The 23,256-nt window shown below is 38.4% G+C and overlaps 1 protein-coding gene across 3 annotated transcripts; it reads right to left on the reverse strand.

The window, feature by feature from the left end:
* Window positions 1–495: 495 nt before the first annotated feature.
* LOC104118904 (ferrochelatase-2, chloroplastic) lies at window positions 496–22,850 on the reverse strand. Of its 3 annotated transcripts, none has more exons than XM_009630291.4 (10): window positions 22,321–22,850; window positions 22,091–22,234; window positions 21,581–21,682; window positions 17,387–17,490; window positions 17,171–17,297; window positions 16,415–16,567; window positions 15,105–15,205; window positions 14,803–15,004; window positions 1,239–1,440; window positions 496–983 (listed from the first exon to the last, which is right to left on the reverse strand). In XM_009630291.4, the coding sequence occupies exons 1-10, from the start codon at window positions 22,654–22,656 to the stop codon at window positions 916–918; spliced, it is 1,539 nt and encodes a 512-aa protein (XP_009628586.1). In that variant the 5' UTR covers window positions 22,657–22,850; the 3' UTR covers window positions 496–915. The 3 variants fall into 3 exon arrangements, with proteins under 3 accessions (XP_009628586.1, XP_009628585.1, XP_009628587.1); XM_009630290.4 differs by having other exon boundaries at window positions 496–992; XM_009630292.4 differs by lacking the exon at window positions 496–983 and having other exon boundaries at window positions 1,029–1,440.
* Window positions 22,851–23,256: the final 406 nt, after the last annotated feature.

The following is a 23,256-nucleotide window of genomic DNA, read 5'->3' on the forward strand; positions in this document are numbered from 1 at the left end:
AGCTAAAACGAGAAGCATAAAATTTTCAAAACATACCAAAAGATCCAATCAGCCCACATCGTCATTACTGAAGTACCTAAGTAACGACTAATTACCAAGGATGAAAATCCAACGGCAAAGAGGAAGGAGCACCGACCGCGTAATTTAAAAGAGAAAATAGCTTGAGGAAAAATTAAACTTCTTCACAGTAAGAATTGAGCTGCATTCACATCCACGGGGTTTTGAACTCCAGCATATCATGTAGAGTTTCACTAGTAAGAATTTCCCACTCCAACACAATGTGTTTAAGTTTTTACGTGTTTTAGCTAAGGATATCTTTGTCCAAGTTTTATTTTAGCATTAAAATGTGCTGATTTTTCAACTATTTTGCAAATGTTGGCTATTTTTAAAATTACAGGTCCAAAGAGTGTTGAACCCCCGCTATTATTACAAAAAAGTTTTTCAACCTCCCGCCCCATTTTCATCCCTACATACTCAATATGTTGGAGTTAGCCATGTAAAAAGCAGCGTAACTATGAACATTACTTAGATTCAATACTATACAGCATCAAAGTCTTTCATAGCAAAATTCACAACATTGCAAGCTATCTTCCAGTTGCTTCACACTTTCAGCATCTAGATGATGCACATACTAGGCAGAAATATTAAATGTAGACATCTGCCACTGTATTGTTCTTGCTTCTTGGGGATTTAATTTCAACATTGTATACAAACACTCAGATACACAGAATAGTTACAACATGGATTCGGGATTCATATGACAGAAAGTTGGAGTGCAAGAGGAAATTTTACAGGTTGTCTGTAGATGCTGAAAGTTGTAAAAGGATGGTAAACCTTGGAAGATGAATTTGCACCTTTTTTTTCCTTCTCTTTATTGTCGAACAATCCTTGATCTTTCCCGCCCTTTTCTGTCTATCAGGACCCTGCTTCATTCCAACGTACCTGCTCACTGGCCTCAAGAGAATGAAGTGAAGGCTTTTTTGCTGCAAAGACTAAGAAGAAATACATAGTAACAGAAGAGTGGATGCTCATTCTAAATGACTAACATTCTAGAACTTTCTTAATTTGTTCCCAATTTGTGTCGTTTTCAACATCTCAACAGGCACCCACCGTTAAGTGTATGTGTATGTGTATATGCATGTGTAAGAGACAGCAGGGGTGGGAGGGAAGAGATTTTCTTTTCAAAGAGGAAAGTGGAGAGTAGGATCTACGTGGCTAGCGGAATAAGGGCAATATACCCCACTGGTGCAGGAAGCCTTCTCCAGTTGTTACTTCTAGCACCAGCAGCACAAGAACTGCCAACATAGCTGCTCTTCCGTTCCACGTTTCTGCACTTTTTGTCCAACCCCATTCCCAGACTGTTACAGGAGGTGGTAGCTCCCTACGCTGTGAATCATATGCTGCCAATAGCTCTTCCACGCTGCCAAGAGGAACCAATGACTGCAAATAAACACCAACAGCTTAAATTAGGTTCATTTTAGCCACTGATCTTTGGAAGCATTGAACTTTTTGTTCAAACTCTTATCCACATAAAAATGAAACAAGGGAGGAAAGTTTTCCCTTTATTTCAATCACATATTGCAGTTACAGCATAAAAGACAGGTACCCATGGATTTGCTGCAATTATGCAATGAAAGAACTTGGAAGTATGCAAATTGACTAGGAAGGTGGTGCAAGTGTTACAGAACCTTGAGCACAGCTAACACTCACCTCGGTCCCAACAAGTCAATGGAATGTGTTAGTTGATCAATCTCCTACGGCTGAGTAAGTTGTTCAAACCCTTCACTTGGTACATAGAAGTGTAAAAGATCTGGTTGCTGATCTCATAATGAAACCAATGTGCTTGACAAGTAGAGCCTCACTTTGTACCGATCAACTAAGAAGAAATGAAGTCTAGCCATTTGGGAAGTAATACCAATAAATCGCAAGTAAATAAATATTTGCAGTATCCCTCCCCATAAATCCTATTACTTAATATAATTCACAGTCGACTATATTTTAGACTAGCAGAATAATAAAAATTGTTTTAACTCAAAATGAGAATGAATTGAACTTTGACAAGACTGAAGAAACAGAATTGTCAAACCAGGGACGATCTATGAAATAAAGGACTCAGAAGTGTAGATGCTGCCTGACAAAGCTGGAAAATCAATGATACCTTGGCCAACCAGAAAAAGTTCTGCCATAACTCAAAATGAGAATGGATTATACTTTGCTCGGACTGAAGATATGGAATTCCCAGACCACGGACCATTTATGCAATAAAGGTCTCTAAAGTGTAGATCCTGGTCACCCAAAGTTGGAATTATCCATCCTTGTCAAGTGGTGTTCATATGAATTAATCAATGTAAATGTAGTGTATCAAAGAACTTACAACCTTTCAGCATTGAGGACCTAAAGTAGGAGGGTCATTTAAACAGCAGATAGGTATTGTATAAACCCTTGTCTTGACATATCTAGCTCATATAGAAACCACATTTAAAAATAGCCATCAGCAAACAAACTAACTCAAATTCATTGTCAAACTTGTTCAGATAAACACAGAAGATCCCTTCAAGAAACACAGGTTCACCACGTCAGACATTAACAGCTTCCTAACTGTCTCTTTCTCTGTCTCTGACTCTCTTCTCTCTCCCCTCTTTCACAGATGAACGTACTATTTGCTTTTTATTTTTCTTGCCTCAACGCAACCGATATAGACTTGGGCAGATGAGTTATATCTCAACCAATAGTTGACTAGGCTTGGACGACCCACCATTACCAATCACATACAACCAGATGGATAGAGTTCGCAGGTAGATTTTACAGAACTTGTTGGATTCAACCCACCACCATCACCCCTCGCAAAAGAGCTCCCCTTACCCTGGAATTTCAGATAAATTGGCAGGTCGCTAAACCTCCCAATAAGTTTTGCACTTGTAGGTTTAGAGAAAATTAATCTTATAGAGCATAACGAAGCTGATAAACCTTCAGGAATTACGTTTTGTTTAAACTTTCAGTATTTAGACAATTCATCAGCCTTAAATTACTTTTGCTGCATTTAGAGCAAGAAATATCTATGTCAGATTTCAAGCCGTGTAAAGAGAGATCATCCATCATAATCCCACTTTACCCTGTACCAAATGGCATCAAGGAAAACTTCTAAAAATAGTAGACTTTACTATGCCTATTTTGACCCTACTTGTGCGGAATTTTTCCCTCGCACATCAATCTTGGTAGGGTTTGTTATATTGTGCCCAGCAGAAATTTTTTACTTTTTGTTTTAGTTCCCAATCAAAGGGTGAGGCAGCCACTTAAACCCAAGCTGAAGCTAGAAATTATCACACCGCAGAAAAGTAATGTTGTCAGCAACCAAGGGTGTGGCCTACTGGTCAATGAAGTAGGACGAGAACCATGAATGAGGTTATGATTCAAATTCTAGCAGAGGCAAAAAACACTGTTAGTTAGTTAGTTGTTATGTAAATAAGCATAAACCTACATGGAATAGGAGTAGTGTAGGTATTGTGTATTGTTATAAATAAGGGTACTAGTATTATAGTTGGGTTACATCAAAAATAGAATATTTTCCCGTGTATTATTTCTCACATAGTATCAGAGCCGCGGTGGTGAGACGCATCCGGGTACCAGAATACAGCAGAAAGTCACATTGCCTCAATTTTCCGGCGACTTTTCACGACTGTCTTGCGTCATCTCTCTCCGTCAGTGTTGTGCAAAATCCAACATTACCACAAGATCCGCCATCGTCCAGCGACCAAACCCCACTCAACCTCTCCGGCAGAAACAGCCTCACGCGCCCTCACGTGCCGGCAGAAGCTAGGGTTCCGGCCAACGAGTACGACCCCTTCCGGCCATTTTATGAAAAAGTTCCTTCAGGACAGTTGCTTCGTCTACTAATTCCGACTCTACCCATTCAAGTTTCATCACATTCCGACAACTTTTTTATTTTCCGGCGACTATTGGCAGATTCCGACGACTGTTTCAGTTTCCGGCGGCTACAGTGTATTTTTTTTGTGACCTAACACAATTTTGTGACTTCGTAATTACTTGATCCAATCATGTCTCTCAGACTAGATGCTTTTGGTTCCAAAAACAGTGGAGTTGGAAATTCAGCCTTGATTACTCTAAACCCCTACTTGGAAGTTCAAATTATTTATCTTAGGATTCGTCTGCGGAGTTGTGGTGTAAAGGTCAAGGTGTTCAAGATCACTTAACCAAAAAGGCTAGTGAGGGAGATGAAAAGGCCAAAGCACAATGGGAAAAGATCGATGCTCAGTTATGTAGTATCTTATGGCGATCTATTGATGTCTTTGTTTCGTCCATTCCAGGCATGTCATTTAGTTTGGGAAAAGGCTTACTTTATACACCAATGACATGTCTCGTTTCTATGATGTGATATCGCTGATGACGAATTTGAAGAAACAGGAATTGGATATGTCGACTTACTTGGGACAAGTACAGGCAGTCATGGAGGAGTTTGAGAAGTTGATGCCAGTTTCTGCTAGTGTTGAACAGTAACAAGAGCAACGACAAAAAATGTTTCTAGTTCTTACACTCGCTAGACTTCCTAATGACCTTGACTCAGTGCGTGACCAGATTTTGGCTAGTCCGACTATCCCTACAGTTGATGAATTATTCTCTCAATTACTTCGCCTTGCTGCAGCATCAAGTCACCCAATGATCTCATCACAGACACTTGACTCCTCTGTTCTCACATCCCAGACAGTGAAAAATCGGGCATCTAAACAATAGAGAATAGATGAGGAGGTCATTTTGGAAGATCTAGACCTAAGTGTTCTTATTGTAATAAACTTGGATATACTCGTGAAGTGTGCTATTCTTTACATGGTCGACCACCTAAAAATGCTTATGTTGCTCAGACAGAGACTACAAGTAACCAGGGATTTTTTTTATCTAAAGGGGAATATAATGAGTTCCTCATCTCCACAAGTAGCTCCACAAGTAGCCTCGGCTGCTCAGACTGATACTTCTGTTGCTAGTAATTCTTTTGTTTATGTTTCCCAGTCCAGTACTCTTGGACCATGGGTCATGGACTCAGGCGCTTCTGATCATATCTCTGGTAATAAATCACTTTTGTCGAATATTGTGAATTCACAGTCTCTTCCCACTATTACTTTAGCCAATGGGTTTCAAACTAAAGCAAAAGGAGTTGGACAAGCTAATCTCCTATCTTATGTCACTCTAGATTCCGTTCTTTTATGTCCCTAACTGTCCTTTTAATCTTGCATCTATTATTCGTTTGACTCGTGCCCTCCATTGTGGTATATATTTTATTGATGATTCTTTTATTATGCACGACCATAGTACAGGACAGACGATTAGCACAGGGCGTGAATCAGAAGGCCTTTACTACCTTGACTCACTCAATCGCTCCACAGCATGTCTAGTTACAGATCCTTCAGACCTAATTCACAAACATTTAGGACATCCGAGTTTATCCAAGCTTCAGAAGATGATGCCTAGTTTGTCTACTTTGTCTACATTAGATTGTGAGTCGTGTCATCTTGGGAAACATACCCGAGCCTCCTTTCCGCGCAGTGCTGAGTCATGCAAAGTCTATTTTCTCTTTAGTTCATTCTGATATATGGGGTCCTAGTAGAGTCAGTTCAACCTTGGGATTTCGTTATTTTGTTAGTTTCGTTGATGATTGTTCAAGATGTACTTGGCTTTTCTTAATGAAAGATCGTTCTGAGTTGTTTTTTATATTCCAGAATTTAAGTTGAAATCGAAAATCAATTTTGTATTTCTATTCGCACTTTTCATAGTGATAATGCCTTAGAATATTTATCCTCTCGGTTTCAGCAGTTTATGACTTCTCAAGGAATTATTCATCAGACATCTTGTCCTTGTACCCCTCAGCAAAATGGGGTTGCAGAGAGAAAGAATAGGCACCTCATTGAGACTGCTCGCACACTTCTCATTGAATCTCGTGTTTTGTTGCTTTTTTTGGACGATGCAGTTCTCACAACTAGTTATTTGATTAATCTGATGCCTTCATCTCCTATCCAGAATCAGATTCTGTATTCAGTATTGTTTTCCCAGTCACCCTTATACTCTCTTTCCCCTCGTGTTTTTGGGAGCACATGTTTCGTTCATAACTTAGCCCCTAGGAAAGATAAGTTAGCTCCTCTTGCTCTAAAGTATGTCTTCCTTGGTTATTCTCATGTTTAGAAGGGATATCGTTGTTACTCACATGATCTTCGTAGGTACCTTATGTCAGCTGACATCACATTTTTTTAGTCTAAACCTTTCTTTACCTCTTCTGACCATCTTGATATATTTGAGGTCTTACTTATACCGATCTTTGAGAAGTTTACTATAGCTCCTCCTCCACCTTCAACCACAGAGGTCTTACCCATACCAACCGTTGAAGAGTCTAGTGTTGCTCCTCCCCGATCCCCAGCTACAGAAACACCACTCTTGACTTATCGTCGTCGTCCGCGCCCAGCATCAGACCCAGCTGATTCACGTCCTACACCTGACCGACCCTACTCCCACTGCGGACTTGTCTCTTCCTAGTACACCGATTGCACTTCGGAAAGGTATACGGACCACTTAATCCCAATCCCCATTATGTCGGTTTAAGTTATCATCGTCTGTCATCACCCCATTATACTTTTATTTCTTTGTCCTTTGTTTCCATCCCTAAGTCTACGGGTGAAGCGTTGTCTCATCCAGGATGACAACAGGTTATGATTGACGAGATGTCTGCTTTACATATGAGTGGTACTTGGGAGCTTGTTATTCTTCCTTCAGGTAAAATCTATTGTTGGTTGTCGTTGGGTTTATGCAGTCAAAGTTGGTCCAAATGGCCAGGTTGATCGACTTAAGGCCTGTCTTGTTGCCAAAGAATAGACTCAGATATTTGGGCTTGATTACAGTGATACTTTCTCTCCCGTGGCTAAAATAGCATCAGTCCGCCTTTTTCTATCCATGGTTGTTATTCGCCATTGGCCTCTCTATCAGCTGGACATAAGAATACTTTTCTTCACGGTGACCTTGAGGATGAAGTTTATATGGAGCAACCACCTAGTTTTGTTGCTTAGGGGAGTCTAGTGGTCTTGTATGCCGATTGCGCAGGTCACTCTATGATTTGAAACAGTTTCCTCGAGCTTGGTTTGGTAAGTTCAGCACAGTAACTCAGGAGTTTGGCATGACTCGTAGTGAAACTGATCACTCCGTATTTTATCGGCATTCTGCTCCAAATTTCGGTATTTATCTGGTGGTTTATGTTGACGATATTGTTATTACCGGCAATGATCAGGATGGTATTATTAAATTGAAACAACATCTCTTTCAACACTTTCAGACTAAGGATTTGGGCAGATTAAAGTATTTTCTGGGTATTGAGGTCGATCAGTCTAGCTCAACTATTGTCTCACAACAGAAGTATGCCTTAGACATTCTTGAGGAGACAGGAATGACAGGCTGTAGACCTGTTGACACTCCGATGGATCCGAATTCTAAACTTCTGCCAAGACAGGAGGAGCCATTTAGCAATCCTGCAAGATATAGGCGGCTGGTTGGTAAATTAAATTATCTTACAGTGACTAGACCTGACATTTCCTTTCATATGAGTGTTGTAAGTCAGTTTATGGCTTCTCCCTGTGATAGTCATTGGGATGTAGCTGTCCGCATTCTTCGGTATATAAAATCGGCTCCAGGAAAAGGGTTATTGTTTGAGGATCGAGGCCATGAGCAGATTGTTGGATACTCAGATGTTGATTGGGCAGGATCACCTTCTAATAGACGTTCTACGTCTGGATATTGTATTTTAGTAAGAGGCAATTTGGTGTCTTGGAAAAGCAAGAAACAGAATGTAGCTGCTCGATCTAGTGCAGAAGCAGAATATCGAGCAATGGCTATGGCAACACGTGAGCTAGTTTGGATCAAACAATTGCTCAAGGAGTTGAAATTTGGTGAAATCAACCACATGGAACTTGTGTGCGATAATCAAGTTGCCCTTCATATTGCATCAAAATCCGGTGTTCCATGAGAGAACTAAACACATTGAGATTGACTGTCACTTCGTCAGAGAAAAGATACTCTCAGGAGATATTGCTACAAAGTTTATGAAATCGAATGATCAGCTTGCAGATATTTTCACCAAGTCCATCACCGGTCCTCGTATTATTTAATTATGTAACAAGCTCGGTACATATGATTTATATGCACCGGCTTGAGAGGGAGTGTTAGTTAGCTACTCCCTCCGTTTCAATTTAGATGAGGTAGTTTGACTTGGCACGAAGTTAAAGAAAAGAAAATAAGACTTTTGAAACTTGTGGTCTTAAAAGCTTAAGGGGTAAAAACTTTGTGGAGCCATGACATTTATAAAAGCTTCTCATTAAGGGTAAAATGGGTAAAATAAAGAGTTTAAAGTTGAATTATTTTCAATTGTAGAAATGTGTCATTCTTTTTTAAACGAACTAATAAGGAAAGTGTCATCTAAATTGAAACAGAGGAAGTAGTTGTTATGTAAATAAGTATAGTCCTACATTGAATAGGAGTAGTGTAAGTATTGTGTATTGTTATAAATAAGGGTACTTGTATTATAGTTAGAGTACATCAATAATAGAATATTTTCCCGTATATTATTTCTCTCACAAGCACTAGGTGATCTCTTCCGATTTGCCTAAGTCTTAGTGGACAAAGTTACCTGTAACTGAGCTGGTGGGAAATAGCAAGTACCCGGTGAAATAGTCAAGGTGCATGCAAGCTGAATCGGACACCATATCAAAAAATAGAAAAGCAATGATGTCAAAAATATACATCATAAGGGGGAAATAAAGTGTGAAACCACCATTGCTCCTACCCAAAAGAAAAGCTACACCGAAGCATAAATTCTCATAAAATAGTTAATGAATAAAACATGTGTAGCTTATTCCAAAAGAGGACAATAACTGGTAAGAGCTGCAGAAAATAAGAAATCCTTTTTCCTTTCATGTCTTTTAGCTCAAGTAGAAAGAAACGGCCTAGTGGGAAATGTATAGCAGAGTAAAAATTTGTTGATTTGCTGTGAGACTGGGATGGACCTTTTCACATTCCATCAGACTAAGTTACACTGCTTAGTGCCTATGTCGTTGGTAGATGATCAGACGTTTGGAAAAGCCCTTCCTTCACTTTAGATAAAGAATTGGACCAATAAACAATAGGGCGCAAGTAGCTTCAAATCAAAAAGGGTGAAATCAAGGGCTAATCTACCTTTCCCCTTTTATTATTAAAAATAATATAATAATATAATTTTGATAAAGGGCGGCTGCTTCTCCTATGTCGTGTCAAATTCACATCGGGCTTCCATATTTCAGCCCATTGGCTCCATCTACAATAACAGCCTAGGCTTTTCCTATGTTATAAGTAGCCTCTAAAACGTGAAGGGCGGAAGATTATGAAGTTTTTGAATGACTAAAGGCGTTCCCTGTAATGAGACTTAAGAAACCCTAATGGCTCCTGAAAAACTCTATAGCTCACTTTAAAGTTGCTGATATCAATTCCCAGAAGGAACTCTCATTCTAACATTAGTGTATGCCAAATGTGATGCCATCAAGAAAATAGAACTATGGGACGCTTTGTATGCTCTAGCTAGTGATATGTCAGCCCCACGGATAGTTGGAGGAGACTTCAACGTGATATGGGATGAGAAAGAGAAGTTTGGAGGACTGCCAATTTCATTAACTGAAGTGGATGATTTTAGACATTGCATCAATACTTGCAACCTAAATGACTTGGGCCTCAAAGTAAGTATCTTAACTTGGTGGAATATGGAATGGTAGAGCGGAGGAGGATTGCATTTTTAAAAAGCTAGATAGGGTTCTAGCTAATCTGGAGTTTCAGCAACTATTCCAGGTGTTGAGATCACTCATCTTTCAAAAATTGGATCTTGATCACTCTCCTTTGCTAATTACTTGTGATCCAAACTTTGTTCCGGTGAAGCAGTTCAGATTTCTTAATTTCTGGACAAATCATGCTACTTTTTTAGATGTTGTGAAGGAAAACTGGCAGTTTGATTTTAGTGCAAACCCATTCATTCTATTCAATCACAAGCTAAAGAAGTTGAAGAGAGCACTTTCATTGTGGAGCAAGGCCACTTATGGTGATATATTCCAGAAAATTGCTAGTCTAGAGGAGGTAGTATTGGTACATGAGGCTCAATTTGAGCTCAACCCTACTCGACTTAACAGGGAAAGGCTGCAAAAGGTACAATCTGAGCTCATTCGATATTTGGCTATAGAGGAAGAATTCTGGAAACAAAAATCAGGAATGGCATGGTTCAAGGAGGGTGATCGCAATACAAGATTTTTTCACGTTCAAGTTAATGGTAGAAGAAGGCGTTTACAATTGAAAAGGATTCAAAATGATCAAGGCGGCTGGATTGAGGGTAATGACGACTTGGCAGAAGAGGCAGTGAATTTGTTTCAAGCATAGTTTCGTGAACAAACTGTCCCTACTACGTTTGGGATTATTGACCATGTGCCTAACATGGTATCCATGGAGCAGAATGAAGATATTGCAAAACAACCTACAAAAGAAGAAGTCAAGCATGTTGTATTTGGGTTAAATGGAGACAGTGATGGAGGACCTGATGGTTTCATTGGTAAGTTCTTTCATAGTTGCTGGGAGATTATAGAAGATGATGTTTTTGTCATGGTGAAGAGCTTTTTCAATGGCCAGGAGCTACCAAAGTTTGTGACTCACACAAATTTAGTATTATTGCCTAAGGAGGTAAATACTTTCTCAGACATGAGACCTATAAGCCTTAGCAACTTTATCAATAAGGTATTCTCTAGGGTAATTCATGAAAGACTTGTCAAACTTTTGCCTTCCCTTATTTCTGATGAGCAAGTTAGGTTTGTTAAGGGGAGGAGTATTGTTGAAAATGTTTTGTTGACTCAAGAAATAATTAATGACATTAGGTTAAGGACTAAGGCGGGACCAAATGTTGTGATCAAATTAGACATGACTAAAGCTTATGATAGGCTTTCATGGCTATTCATGACTAAGGTCTTGAGGAAGATGGGTTTCTGTGATAGATTCATTGGTATTGTGTTTGGCATAGTTTCAAGCAATTGGTATTCAGTGTTGATCAATGGACAGCCCTATGGTTTCTTCAAATCTTCTAGAGGAGGCAAGCAAGGTGATCCCTTATCACCTACATTACTCATTCTTGCGGCTGAAGCTATGTCAAGGGGATTGAATGCTTTACATTGGAATCTATACTTTTGTGGATTTGGTTTCCCAAAATGGGGTCCAACGATTAATCATTTAGCTTATGCTGATGATACCATTATTTTCTCTTCATCGGAAGCAACTTCATTACAATTGATCATGGAGGTGTTGAGTGCTTATAAAGTGGCTTCTGGACAATTAATCAACAAGGCAAAGTCAGCAGTCTATATGCATCATTCAACAAGCATGGAGGTGGTCAACAAGGCGGAAAGGATTACTGGAATTGGGAGGCAAGACTTCCCTTTTACTTATCTAGGCTGCCCTATCTTCTATGCAAGAAGAAGAATGGATTATTATCATGGTCTAAGTACTTGACAAGCTTCAATCATAGAAAGGTAAACTTCTCTCTGTAGGTGGTCGGGCAGTACTTATTTCTCATGTTCTTCAAAGTATGCCAATACATTTGCTATCAGCAGTGAACCCTCCAGCCGGTGTTATTAACAAGTTACACAAAATGTTTGCACAATTTTTTTGGAGTAATTCAGTTGGAGAAAAGGGTATGCATTGGGTATCATGGGATACATTATGTTTACCAACTGAGGAAGGAGGAGTACGGTTTAGATCGCTGCATGATGTTTCAAAGGCTTTGTTTTGTAAACTGTGGTGGAATTTTCGCACTAAACCTACACTATGGAGTTCTTTCATGAGTCAAAAATATTGTAAAAAGTTGAATGCAATGGTGGTACCATGGAAGAATGAATCACATGTGTGGAGGAAGATGCTTCAATGTAGAGATGCAATTGAACACCAAATCATTTGGCAGCCAAGGATGGGTTCCTCGCTATTTTGGTTTGATAATTGGACAGGTTTGGGAGCTTTGTATTTCATTACACCTCCGGATTTCTTTGGGAGTTGATAGCAAATGTATTGGCAAATCTATCCACAATGTATATGATGTGATTGTGGAAGATACGTGGGATGAAGATAGGCTACTGGAGATTCTACCTCAAGACCTAGCACTGCATGTTATTGAGAACATTACTCCTCCTACACAACATAATGATCTTGATAGACCTTATTGGATGTTGGAACCTAGAGGCAACTTTTCTGTTAAATCTGCCTGGGAGTATCTTAGGAGAAGAAGAAATTCTAGTATTGCATACAAGAACATGCGGGTGAAAGGACTACCTTTTAAGATTGCTCTCTTCATGTGGAAGGTATGGAAAGGCAAATTACCATTAGATGACTACTTCAGGAGACTAGGCTACTTTATGCCATCTAGATGTTGGTGTTGCATCAATCCGGAGGAGGAAACAATGTCACATGTGTTTTTCAGGTCCTATGCAGCTCATTCAGTGTGGTACTATTTCCTTTCTAATGTAGGAATAGCTATGGAAGGTCTATCATTACAGCAGGCAGTGGTTAAATGCTGGACCATTCAGGTTATACTCGGACTAAAACCTATTTTCCAAGCTTTACCATCCATCATCTTATGGGAGCTGTGAAAAAGAAGAAATTGCTACAAACATGGGGATGATGTCACTATTAGTAGAGTGATTTACCAGGTTATGGGGCATCAAGGGGAAATCCAGGCAGGAGCTCGATTGGATTTGTATTAAGGGATGGAGAAGGTGATGTGAGACACGCAAGGAGAAAGGAAATACAGGAGGTTACTAATACTGAGGCAGAAGCAATTGCTATACTTGAGGCATTGAGGTATTGTGTAAGTTATGGTTACACAAACATCTTAGTGCAAACAGATTCTATATTGACAGAAGAATGTTATAGAAGATACATGGAGTGCACCTTGGGCAGTAGCTGCTTATGTTGAGGAAATCAAATAAGTAATGGGAAGATGCAATGGCTTGATATCACACATTATGAGAGGGTAATAAGCTGGCAGACTATCTAGCTATTTATGCTCTTGATCATGGAGATTTTGAAGCTCACAGTTTTGTCCAGTTGGAGGTACAAGGTAGAAAACTGGTGAACAGTGATAAAATGCAATGTCCATATCTTAGGGTGAGGGTTGCCAGGAGTAAATTGGGATGGAGCTAATCACTGGTTGGAGGAGTAATCCCAAAGGAGGAGGAGGAGTTTCTTGCTATCATACTCAAATCCGTATAGAGGAGAGTATGATGGTCATTTTCATAACTAACATGGTTTTCATTTTTGCAGGAGCAATTACTGTACTCATGCCCTACTCTTTGAAGAACCTTCAACTGGTGGTATTAGTACTTGGTACTCATTCCAGTGGAGGGGAAGCAAGGGTAGGCACAAGCATGGACGAAATAATGCAAGCTATTACACTAGAGTTTGGAACTGTTAATTGGACTTTCATGATCCAGTATGTGTTGAATGCCATTTACAACCCTAGTATGCACCTGAGGATGTGGAGATTTAACAAGAATGCCAAAGCTCAATGGAAGGAACCAGCTACTGGCCAATGTCAAGCAACACTGCCCAGTTTTGTCAAATCTCTGGGCAGGCCATATGACAACAAAATCTGGACCTCAATGTGGTACGGCCTATGTATAGCTGACTTATTCATATTGCCTAAAACAGGAAACAATCACAGGAGCCAGCTCGCAAGGAGTGACTTTGCCCGGATAAACCAAACACTGCCCAGAAATGCCATTTTAGGGCATGGTTTTGTGGAGGATTTTGCGGTCAGTTTAGGTTCATTTGGAAAGAATTACCAATCACCAATGCTATATAGAATGCTTGAGGATGCTGGATATGCTAGGTTTTCATGGAGTCATGCAAGGATCACACGCGCAAATGTCAATGAAAATATGCATGTTCATGTATAATGCACAATTGCGGACAGCTCTCGATGATATTATTGTGCATGGTTTTGCACTGTTTGTTGTAATGCCATGTGTTTGTGAGTATTCTACTTATTATGAGAACCAACTGGATCGAGGAACATTGTTATGGCCACATGGGTCACAGGCAGGAGGCAAATTGGAGATCTTTAGGTTCAATTGGATAGTTATGTTTTCATGGAATAATTTTTCCCTAGTTTGAATTGTACTATCATCATTGAGTACTATACTCAATTTTGATAATAGGAGCTATGTAGCCTTCATCTCTGATTTATTTCACTATGTAAGACTCCATGACACTTGTTTTTGTTTTATTTTAAATATATATAAAAACTAGCCCTAGGCACCTTGCCTAGTGGATTTACTAAAAAAAAAAAGCGAGTGATTATCCTTGAGGTAATCTGGTTTCCTTCTTGTTTCTTGAAATCTTAGGTTTTTAATTGGTAATTTATTGGAGTCGTCGTGTTTTTATACACTTCATTGCCATTAATTTCTCAATTTAGGGTCAAGATCCCTTTTCTTGATGTTTCTTGCTAGATCTTGAAATATCTCGGAATCTGATTCCGTGTTTCTTGTGTATTTTATTCATTGTTTTCTGGGTCTTGTGTTTCTTCCTTTGGTTCTTTATCTTGATTTCTTCTTGTTCTTTATTTCATTCACTGTTCCTGTTCTTGTTCATGTATTGGATTCCATCTTGGTTTAGGAATTGAGTTATAAAAAAAAAAAAACATAATCCCTGCGGTATCAGAAATCTTAATAATTTCTTAATCACAGCTTTGGAGTTAAAAGGCACCTGACGAGCTTCAAGATTTGAGACTGCCATTGCTCCAACATATGGAAGACTTTCAATCACTGCATCTGCCAAATCTGAGATGAAAGTGGGTTCAACACCTAGGGCAGGAACACGTGCCCAATTCTGTATTCCAGACTCCAATGCTAGCTCCTTGTATTCAACATCAATTTCCTCTAATGTCTCAATATGCTCACTTACAAAACTGTGATAGCATTTAAAATTAAAAAATACTAGCAATTAACATGAAAATGAAGAGACTAAGCATCATCAATTATACTGCCAAAAAAGCCAACTTTGCTTACCTTATTGGCACGGCAAGAATACTCTTAACCCCTTTCTTCCCAAGCTCAATTATTGTCTCATCAGTATATGGTTTCAGCCATTCAACAGGTCCAACCCTACTCTGCATCAGAGCAAAATAACTTCATGGAATGGCCAACTAAACGGTATTTACAAAACTCAATCATGACAGTCTAAGTGGGGGAAAAAAGGTGCATCTCGATGCATACAGAATCACAGTAAAGCACATCAGTCAGGAAGCCATGTATTTGAAATGCCACCAGTGAAGATTTTCTTTGTGTTCCTCCAAGAAAATAACTTACAGTGGCAGATAGGATGAACATTACTTGACCACGGACTCCATCGCCCAAGCAAGTAGGAGAAGAAATGTTATAAAAGCTATATGTTATGTGCTAGCAAATGAGCAATCATCTATCTGTCTAATCTAATAGTGTATCACTTGACAATAGCATCATAAACAAGCACCATCTTACCCTTAAAAAGGTATTAATCAAGTAATAAGAGAAGCACCAAATATTCTTTTTTTTTTTCAATGGGGACAGATAACACAACATTGAATAGAGCCCCTCCAAGTTCACAAAACTGACATCAATGAAAGGCTACAGTACCTTTCATACATATGCTTATAACATGAAAGTGTTCAGTACTCGTGTCTCACGCTCCATATTAGCTAACAATATTTGTAATGCAACTATTCTGATTATTAAACTTACTTTTTACCTTGTCAGCAACTAGTAAGTTCATGTGGTACATTGTAATACTTCAATAGATAGCGATTAGTCCCCTCACCTATTGCTGTTGAAAAAGCGTGGACAAAAGAAAAAAAAGCTCTTTCACCTTCCTAACAATAGTTATGCACGTACCACCTTTTCAAAGTAAGCTGGAGTGCTTTAATATGTTAGCCTCGAGTTTACCATATAATTTAGTTGTCTTATGAACTTTCAATATTGAAGAGCGCAATGAAGAAATATTTGCAAACCATGCTTGTAATGCGGTGATACATTATCACTTCCATATTTGAAAAGCAAATAGGGTTGGGGAACTGGTACATGGGAATCTTGCTCATAGAAAACACCACATTCAAGTAGTGAGGGAGAGGGATGGAATAGTTGTCTTTAATTGTGCACCAACTGAACTCAGAGCTTTCTTATACATGATTGAATTATGAGCCCAAAAACAAAATGTGCAATCAACTAGAGTCTTCATTTCAAGAATGATTTAATGCATAAACATAGACAATGTTGCCTATGCAAGGAAGTTTTAATATTATTAATCATAAAATTTAAGTATGCTAATAGATCTGCAAACGTACCTGATAGGCCAAAGTATATGCGTTATATACCCTTCTCTTCTCAAGTTCTTCCATTATTAAGTCCACACATTCCTCCATTTCAGCCTTGTATGGATCACCTGCTTCCTCTACATATGCAAGTGGTACCCCATGAGCACTGAAGAATATCATCACCTGTGTATATGAAGCTAGTTAATAAGGAAGGAAAGAAGTAAGCATAGAGGGATATCATACTACTTTAGAAGACCCTGCTTTTATTTTATTATAAGATATCAGACATTATTTCATAAATAAGACATGTTGGGGAGCAGGAACAGAATGCCGTCAAATCTAGAGAAATATTTGGTCTAGAGTGCCACCATTTTCCTTTTTGTTTTTTATCCTTAATCTCTTCAACCGCACAGAGATCTTTCCATGACACTTTTTTTCTGCCATAACCAACTCGATATAGCTTCAAGAGAAGATCTCCAAGCAAAAGACTTCAGGGACAATGATACACTAAATCAAGAGTATCACAATATCATGGCAAAAATCTGTAAGCATTTATTACAGAAGAAAGCAAAACTGTTAAGGCAGCCAGATGTAGTTATAAACAAAATACTTTGCAAGATTTTTTCTACTTTTAAGTAATCAAAGCAAAAATTCAAAAGCACAAATACTTTGCTGCCTCGTGTATATCAATACTATAAGGAAAGATGGGGACTTTTTAAGGAAAACGAACACTCTTTTCACGAGGTAAGTATAGCATGAGCCAGTGAAAAATAGAGATGATACTACCTCCCCAGGACGTTCAAAACTTTTCAGCTCTTTTTCCATCAAATCTGCCATCGCTTTGATATATCCTTCCCGTTGATACCATGAGGGTATTACTGTGTGTTGCATGTTAACAAGATACTCATCCTCCCTAAAGAAAATACTCATTGCTACATATATTATTATGACAATTGCAAATGGAATGTATTCTCCGAGCGAGAATATATGTATGTTTATTACCGAAATATACTCTCTAAAAGGCGAAGGCTTGAACCACTAGTAGATATTGAAAACTGAGGATAAAGAGGGAGCACAACAAGCTTTGTGATTCCATCCCTTTTAATCTGCAAAAAGAACAGAAAAGGGAAAAGGATAAAAAACCCAATAGCTCAACGTCAATTCTATCCTAGGTATCTCTATTGTGCTTCAAGGAAAAACTGGAAATAAAGAGAAATTATAACATAGCTTCATCATTTTAAAAAGGGGTACCCATACATCTGAAGACAACAGGAAAGAAAATCGAATTTTGGATAAAGGATCGCGATATAGGACTTCGTAAGACAAAGATATCATTAATCCACATTGATTTTATTCACGGACAACTTTTTAAACCAGTCTCAGTACTGATATTTCAGAAACAACTGCCTTCCTTTCCTTTTACTCCTGAAACCACTGCCTTCAATTCCTATATAGTTCTTCTGCCATAGCAAATCAGCAAGTTTTAAGACCCTCGACATTCATATCATCCTTCTACGTGCTTTAGTTATTAATTCTTTTCATTAGGGTAAAGAAAAGATAACAGAATATTCTCCATCAAGTCAATTACTGTGACGAGGTTGTTGAAGATGGACTTAACCCCACTAGTCACAATCTGCGAGAGACAGACATATGAGAAGCAATTCAGTTCCATGCTTCTGAGGATATTTTGCACTAATTCTAGAAAAAATTTGACTTTCCTAATTTGCCTTTCCAGTCCCATGGACCACACACCAACCAATGATCAAATTAGCAGAGGAAAACAGGAGCTTTCTTCCGGTCAGAGGTTTTATTAGCACAATGATTTTGTTCAGCTAAAAGTAGTAACTTCCCCTTATCCCCCGAGAACAGCCTTTGACTCTACCTACAAACCCAAGATGGATAAATCTTGGGCAAAATTGACAAAGTAAGGATGCCCTATGCTTGGCCATTACATAGTTTCTATTAATAAGAGTCAAAAACAAATGTATAACCATAATTAATCAGGGAAAGTGCTTCACAATCATCATGAAGGTTGATGATGAAGCAATAAAGACCATCGCTTCAAAAACAAACAGATGAAATCACGGATTAGGGCTCTGAGAACAAATTACCTATTATGAGGACAAGAAAGATGGATCAAAAACTAGTGCATACAGAGAAGATATTGTAAAAGATTTCTCCTGTTGCATAATCTTCAAAGGAATTTCAGTTTTGCTTCTAGATAATGTACAGTTCATTTGACTGACACTTAAACTAGTAAAGTACTCTAGTTTCATTTGACTGACACTTAAACTAGTAAAGTACTCTAGTTTCTGTCTGCGACCTGTCAACATAAACTTATGAACTATAGGCAAGTTTTCTTTCTGTTTCTCTCATTTCAAGAGATTTTCCCACGGTCCCAGTATATAGTATCTGTTAAAACGCTTTATTGGGTGCATTTAACTTGATTTGATCTGCCTTATAACTCAATATTTCAAGGACCTGCAACCTCATTGTCACCTTTTGTCTGTGTGATCCATCAACCTATATTCATCTACAAAGTCTTCCAGTAGTAGACAATGACTAAAGGGAATTCCTGGGACGTGACTTGACAACCTACATTTAGTCTAATGTTTCAAAGATCATACTTAAGTATTGAGACAACATTTTCCAATCATAGAGCCAGTTATATGTCAATCATAGTTTTACTTTTATTTTTCGATTTTTAATAAATAAGAAACCATCTCATTGATGACCACCAAGATGGAGCCAAAAGTTACAGAGTTTTTTTGCAATGAATATCAAGAAAATCTATTCAACTATACAAAATAGAATATTTAGTTACATCAAATATATAACTAAATAAAAGAGAGCTCCTGATCTTGACATTGGATTTGTAGCTTCTTCGAGATTATGATATTCCCTCTCCCAATCATCAAATACTAAACACATGGGTGCTAGCTCACCAACATCTTTCCTCTGTCTACCCAACATTGTTCAACCTTCACGTTGCTAGGTTTCCAGCTCTCAGCCACTGTAGGCAAGCTGTTAACCAGACAATAGACAAAGTGCCATAATTCAGTTGCAAACTCACAATAAAGGATCAGAGTATTAGTCTCTTCCCCGCCCTTCTTTCACATGCAACCCCAGCTTAACATTACACGTCCCCTCTTTCTCAAATTATGTGCTATGAGGATGGCATCCCAATGCTGCACTCTATGCAAATGAAACTATGGTTTTGGAGTCCAGTCATCCAAATACCCTTTTGAATAAGTTCTGCTACTAAACTGTCAACTGGTACATATATTAGGATCTCACTGAGAAGCTTGTCTCCCCTGGAGATCACACGGCTATAAATGATGTGAAGAAGATGCTACAATTCTTCCCACTCCCAATCCTAGGTAGGTTTCCAAAAGATATGTCCAAAGATGTTTTGCATGTATTCTTGCTACGTAAATCCTCACTGTTGCCTCCTCCTTCATCACTATCAATTAATAAGCAAGGAAACATATCCTTTAAACAACAGAGAAGGCCTAAAATGCCCCTAAACTTTGGGATTTGGTACAATATTACCTTTTGTCCAACTATCAGGCTAAAAATGCTCCCGACGTTAACCTTTCGGCTCAAGTTTGCCTTTATTTCTAACGGTCTCCTTATACTCGGGGGTATTTTTAGCCCGATAGTAGAAGGAGGGTAATACTATACCAAATTCCATAGTCAGGGGCATTTTAGGCCCTTCTTCGTTTTATATATGACCACATTATTTGGCATTTGCTTGAAATTTGTTTTCTTTATCTTTTGTGGGCCTCTCTTGTATAATACAACAATATCCAATATTCATGTGGAATCGTTTTAGAAGAATTAGAGGAAAACCTTACCGACTGTAAATCTTCATGAGCTTTTTTAGTTGGTAAATATGGAATTGCATTGAGAGTTTATTTTTTTCTTGGCAGTAATACATATGAATTCTTCTAGCAGAAAACTAATCTCAATTATCGCTTTTCCTTCCCCATAATTAATGCTTATTAATAGAATATATTAAGGTATTAATGTTACACTGCTTGGAATTCTTGCATTCAACAAAATCCTAGAGGCTTAGCCACAAGGCTCCAATAGCTTCTCCGCTAAGCTTGGTGAAAAACTCATGACGTTATACTCCATCATGTAATTTAAAATTCTCTTTACTAGATAATTCTATTAACAAATTATCTTGCATGAATCAAAGTCATATTGCTCAGCTCAGGTCCTTTTCCCAAGCAAAACCCTTAAAATGTGAATTATCCGCTGATGCTAATTTGTTTCTAAGCTTTTGTTAGTATTTTTGTGACTGTGCACCTCTCTTTAGCCAAGAAATTTATTTCTTCTTTTTTTAAAATCCTTTTTTGGCTTTTTTTTTATTTGTTCATTCTACAAAGTCTATACATATTTAATGTTTTGATACTTTTCTCTTTCCATCCTTTACATATTCCATGTAAATCAAAGGAAGGTAAAAACTCTTTACTTCCCCCACAATAGATTACTCCTCCGATTAAATGCTTAAAATGATTATGTAGCTGATGTGTGGTTAAAATGCTATACCGCATACCGTTATTTACCCTACGTTTTATATGTAATCTTGGCAATGCATGCACCATTTGAGCTTAATTGAGTTTATTTTATGTGTAGAAATATTTGGACATGAAATATAGAGAAGATTGCGCAAAGTGGCACCAAAACAACGAAGTAGAGCACGAAAGCAAATGGGTCTAAGTAGCTTCCCCACTCGGTTTAGCTTCAACTCAGGCCTGTTACATAGCAAGATAGAGAGATAAGGCTAACTGGTCTAATCCCTTCTCGAAAGATAAAAGCCTCTTCTCCCAGCCATATTACTCCCTCCACCATCCCTTTCCACTTCTGTGCCACTCCCACTTCTCAGTACCACATATGCTCCGCTAAAAAAAATTTGTTTTAGATTTCTTTTTTTTACACTTAATCATGAATGCATGCCTGGCTAATACCAGCTTATTAGTTAGCTGTTAAATTATTATTTCTTCGATATAGCTGTAGTAAATTTGATCACCATCACTCTATCGTCTAGCCCCAATTATGTGATATGATTCTGCAGTAGTGTAATCCAGTCTAAACCTGGCTCGTACTAACTGCTTCAAACCATAAAACACATAAACAACCACAAAAGGAAAAGGAGAAGTTTACAAAAGAAAATCAAAGAAACAATACCAGCTCAATGGCCTCCTCCGTGAATGGATGCCAGTAGCGCATACCAACATACACCTTTGCAGGCACATTCCTTTCCCGCAGTGCTTTTCTCAAGGCTTCAGCCTAAAAATAAAAATATTATTAAACAGGCAGAATTGAATAGAGGAGCCACGGAAAAAAATGCACAAAAACATTGTAATGCTCATATACAAATCCACCACAGTAAACAGCAGCAAACAGTAAAAGAGATCTCTCGGTAGAAAATAAGTGGTACAAATCATACTAAAAATAGCCTTAGCAAGTGTTTCCACCATAAAATCACTGGAATTCAGCGTGGTCCAAAATATTTCACCACTATGGTAAAACGCTCTCACTTAACAAAGAAAATCTAGAGATCCACTACCATAAGCACACGTAAAATACCATTCATTCTTCTTTTAGCAACATTTCTTCTTCACTTATTCCTAGTTCTTAGAAACTTACCCATTAATCAGCAATCATGTATAATTATCAAACCATATAAATCCATGCCTGGGCATCAGTTATCCGTCGAAGAGGAGAGCCACCACCAATTGAAGCATAACCTTCTTTGCTCTTAGGTGCTCTAGCAACAGATATGAATTGCGCAAGCGGCCTTTGCAAAAACCGAAACAGCCTTGGCAATCGAATAATATCCTATTCAAACCAAACAATCCAAGTTAAAAACCATCAAACAAAAGAGTGAAACACAATAGCGTCCAAGAAACCGACATATAACTTACAGGATCAGCAAAAAGATTGAATAAAAATGGCTGCACATCTTCAAGAGATTCAGGGCCACCAAGATTAAGCAACAAAACACCAATTTTTCCGTCACAAACAACATTAACAGGATCTGTGGACACTTGTTGGGGCCTAGAAGTGACCAATGCTGAAGGCATCATAGATGGTTTCAAAGAGCATCTAGCAGCTACTAGTGAACAATTTTTGGGTACCCTTAAACAAGAAGCTGCGAAGGGTACACTACTTTGACCATCCACTTGATGGAATGGTGAATAGGATGTGCAGTTCGCCGGCGACGCAGATATTTCACGGCAGAAAATCACCGGCTGCGCCATTGCTGACTTGACTGCAAAGGGGAAGACTGATCTGGGATAATGCTCTTTGTGGGTACTAAAATGAGGAGAGAAAAAATTTGACAAATCAGTAGAGTGATGACTTTGATATTTTGGTCAGTGAATTTGTTGGGAAATTATTTTAGAAAAGCTTTTTGAAGTGTGCTTGGTCTCCTCCACAAGTTCCGGATAATAACGGCACAGCAAATGGACGTATAAGTCCCCTTTTAGCTTGTTTTGGTGTTCGGCAAGTTCAAAAGAGTTCTTTTAAGCCAAAACAAGCTTCATATTCGATTAATTAATTTATTCTCCTATCCCTTAATAATTTTTATAATTCCAAAATTAACCTTCAAAATAAAAGCTCCTTTCTTCTCCGTTCTCCATCCTTCTTGTGTTATTCCTTCGTCCGGCCTCTACCTTCCTTATCTAATAACCCAATCAGTCGTTTTGTGTGTTTGAGCCCCGTTTTCCCTTTTGAAGCTTCCCACATGTGCATTTGTGATTTTATGACTTGAATGGATGGTTGGTTTCGTTTCGAGGAGGTTTTGCAATGATTTGGAACAATTGGTTCCTGGTTTAGAAGCTTAAGTTGGAAATATCAAT

Source organism: Nicotiana tomentosiformis, chromosome 6 (assembly GCF_000390325.3).
Source record: "Nicotiana tomentosiformis chromosome 6, ASM39032v3, whole genome shotgun sequence".
Taxonomy (NCBI): Eukaryota; Viridiplantae; Streptophyta; class Magnoliopsida; order Solanales; family Solanaceae; genus Nicotiana; species Nicotiana tomentosiformis.

What these genes read in the sequence shown, in the direction of transcription:
- LOC104118904 (XM_009630290.4), bottom strand. Translation starts at nt 22,656, where the DNA reads ATGGCGCAGCCGGTGATTTTCTGCCGTGAAATATCTGCGTCGCCGGCG. An exon ending in CTTTTAGAGAGTATATTTCG is followed by an intron (nt 17,298 to 17,386) that starts GTAATAAACATA and finishes TATTTTCTTTAG; the next exon opens with GGAGGATGAGTATCTTGTTA. An exon ending in ATTCTTGCCGTGCCAATAAG is followed by an intron (nt 15,005 to 15,104) that starts GTAAGCAAAGTT and finishes ATGCTATCACAG; the next exon opens with TTTTGTAAGTGAGCATATTG.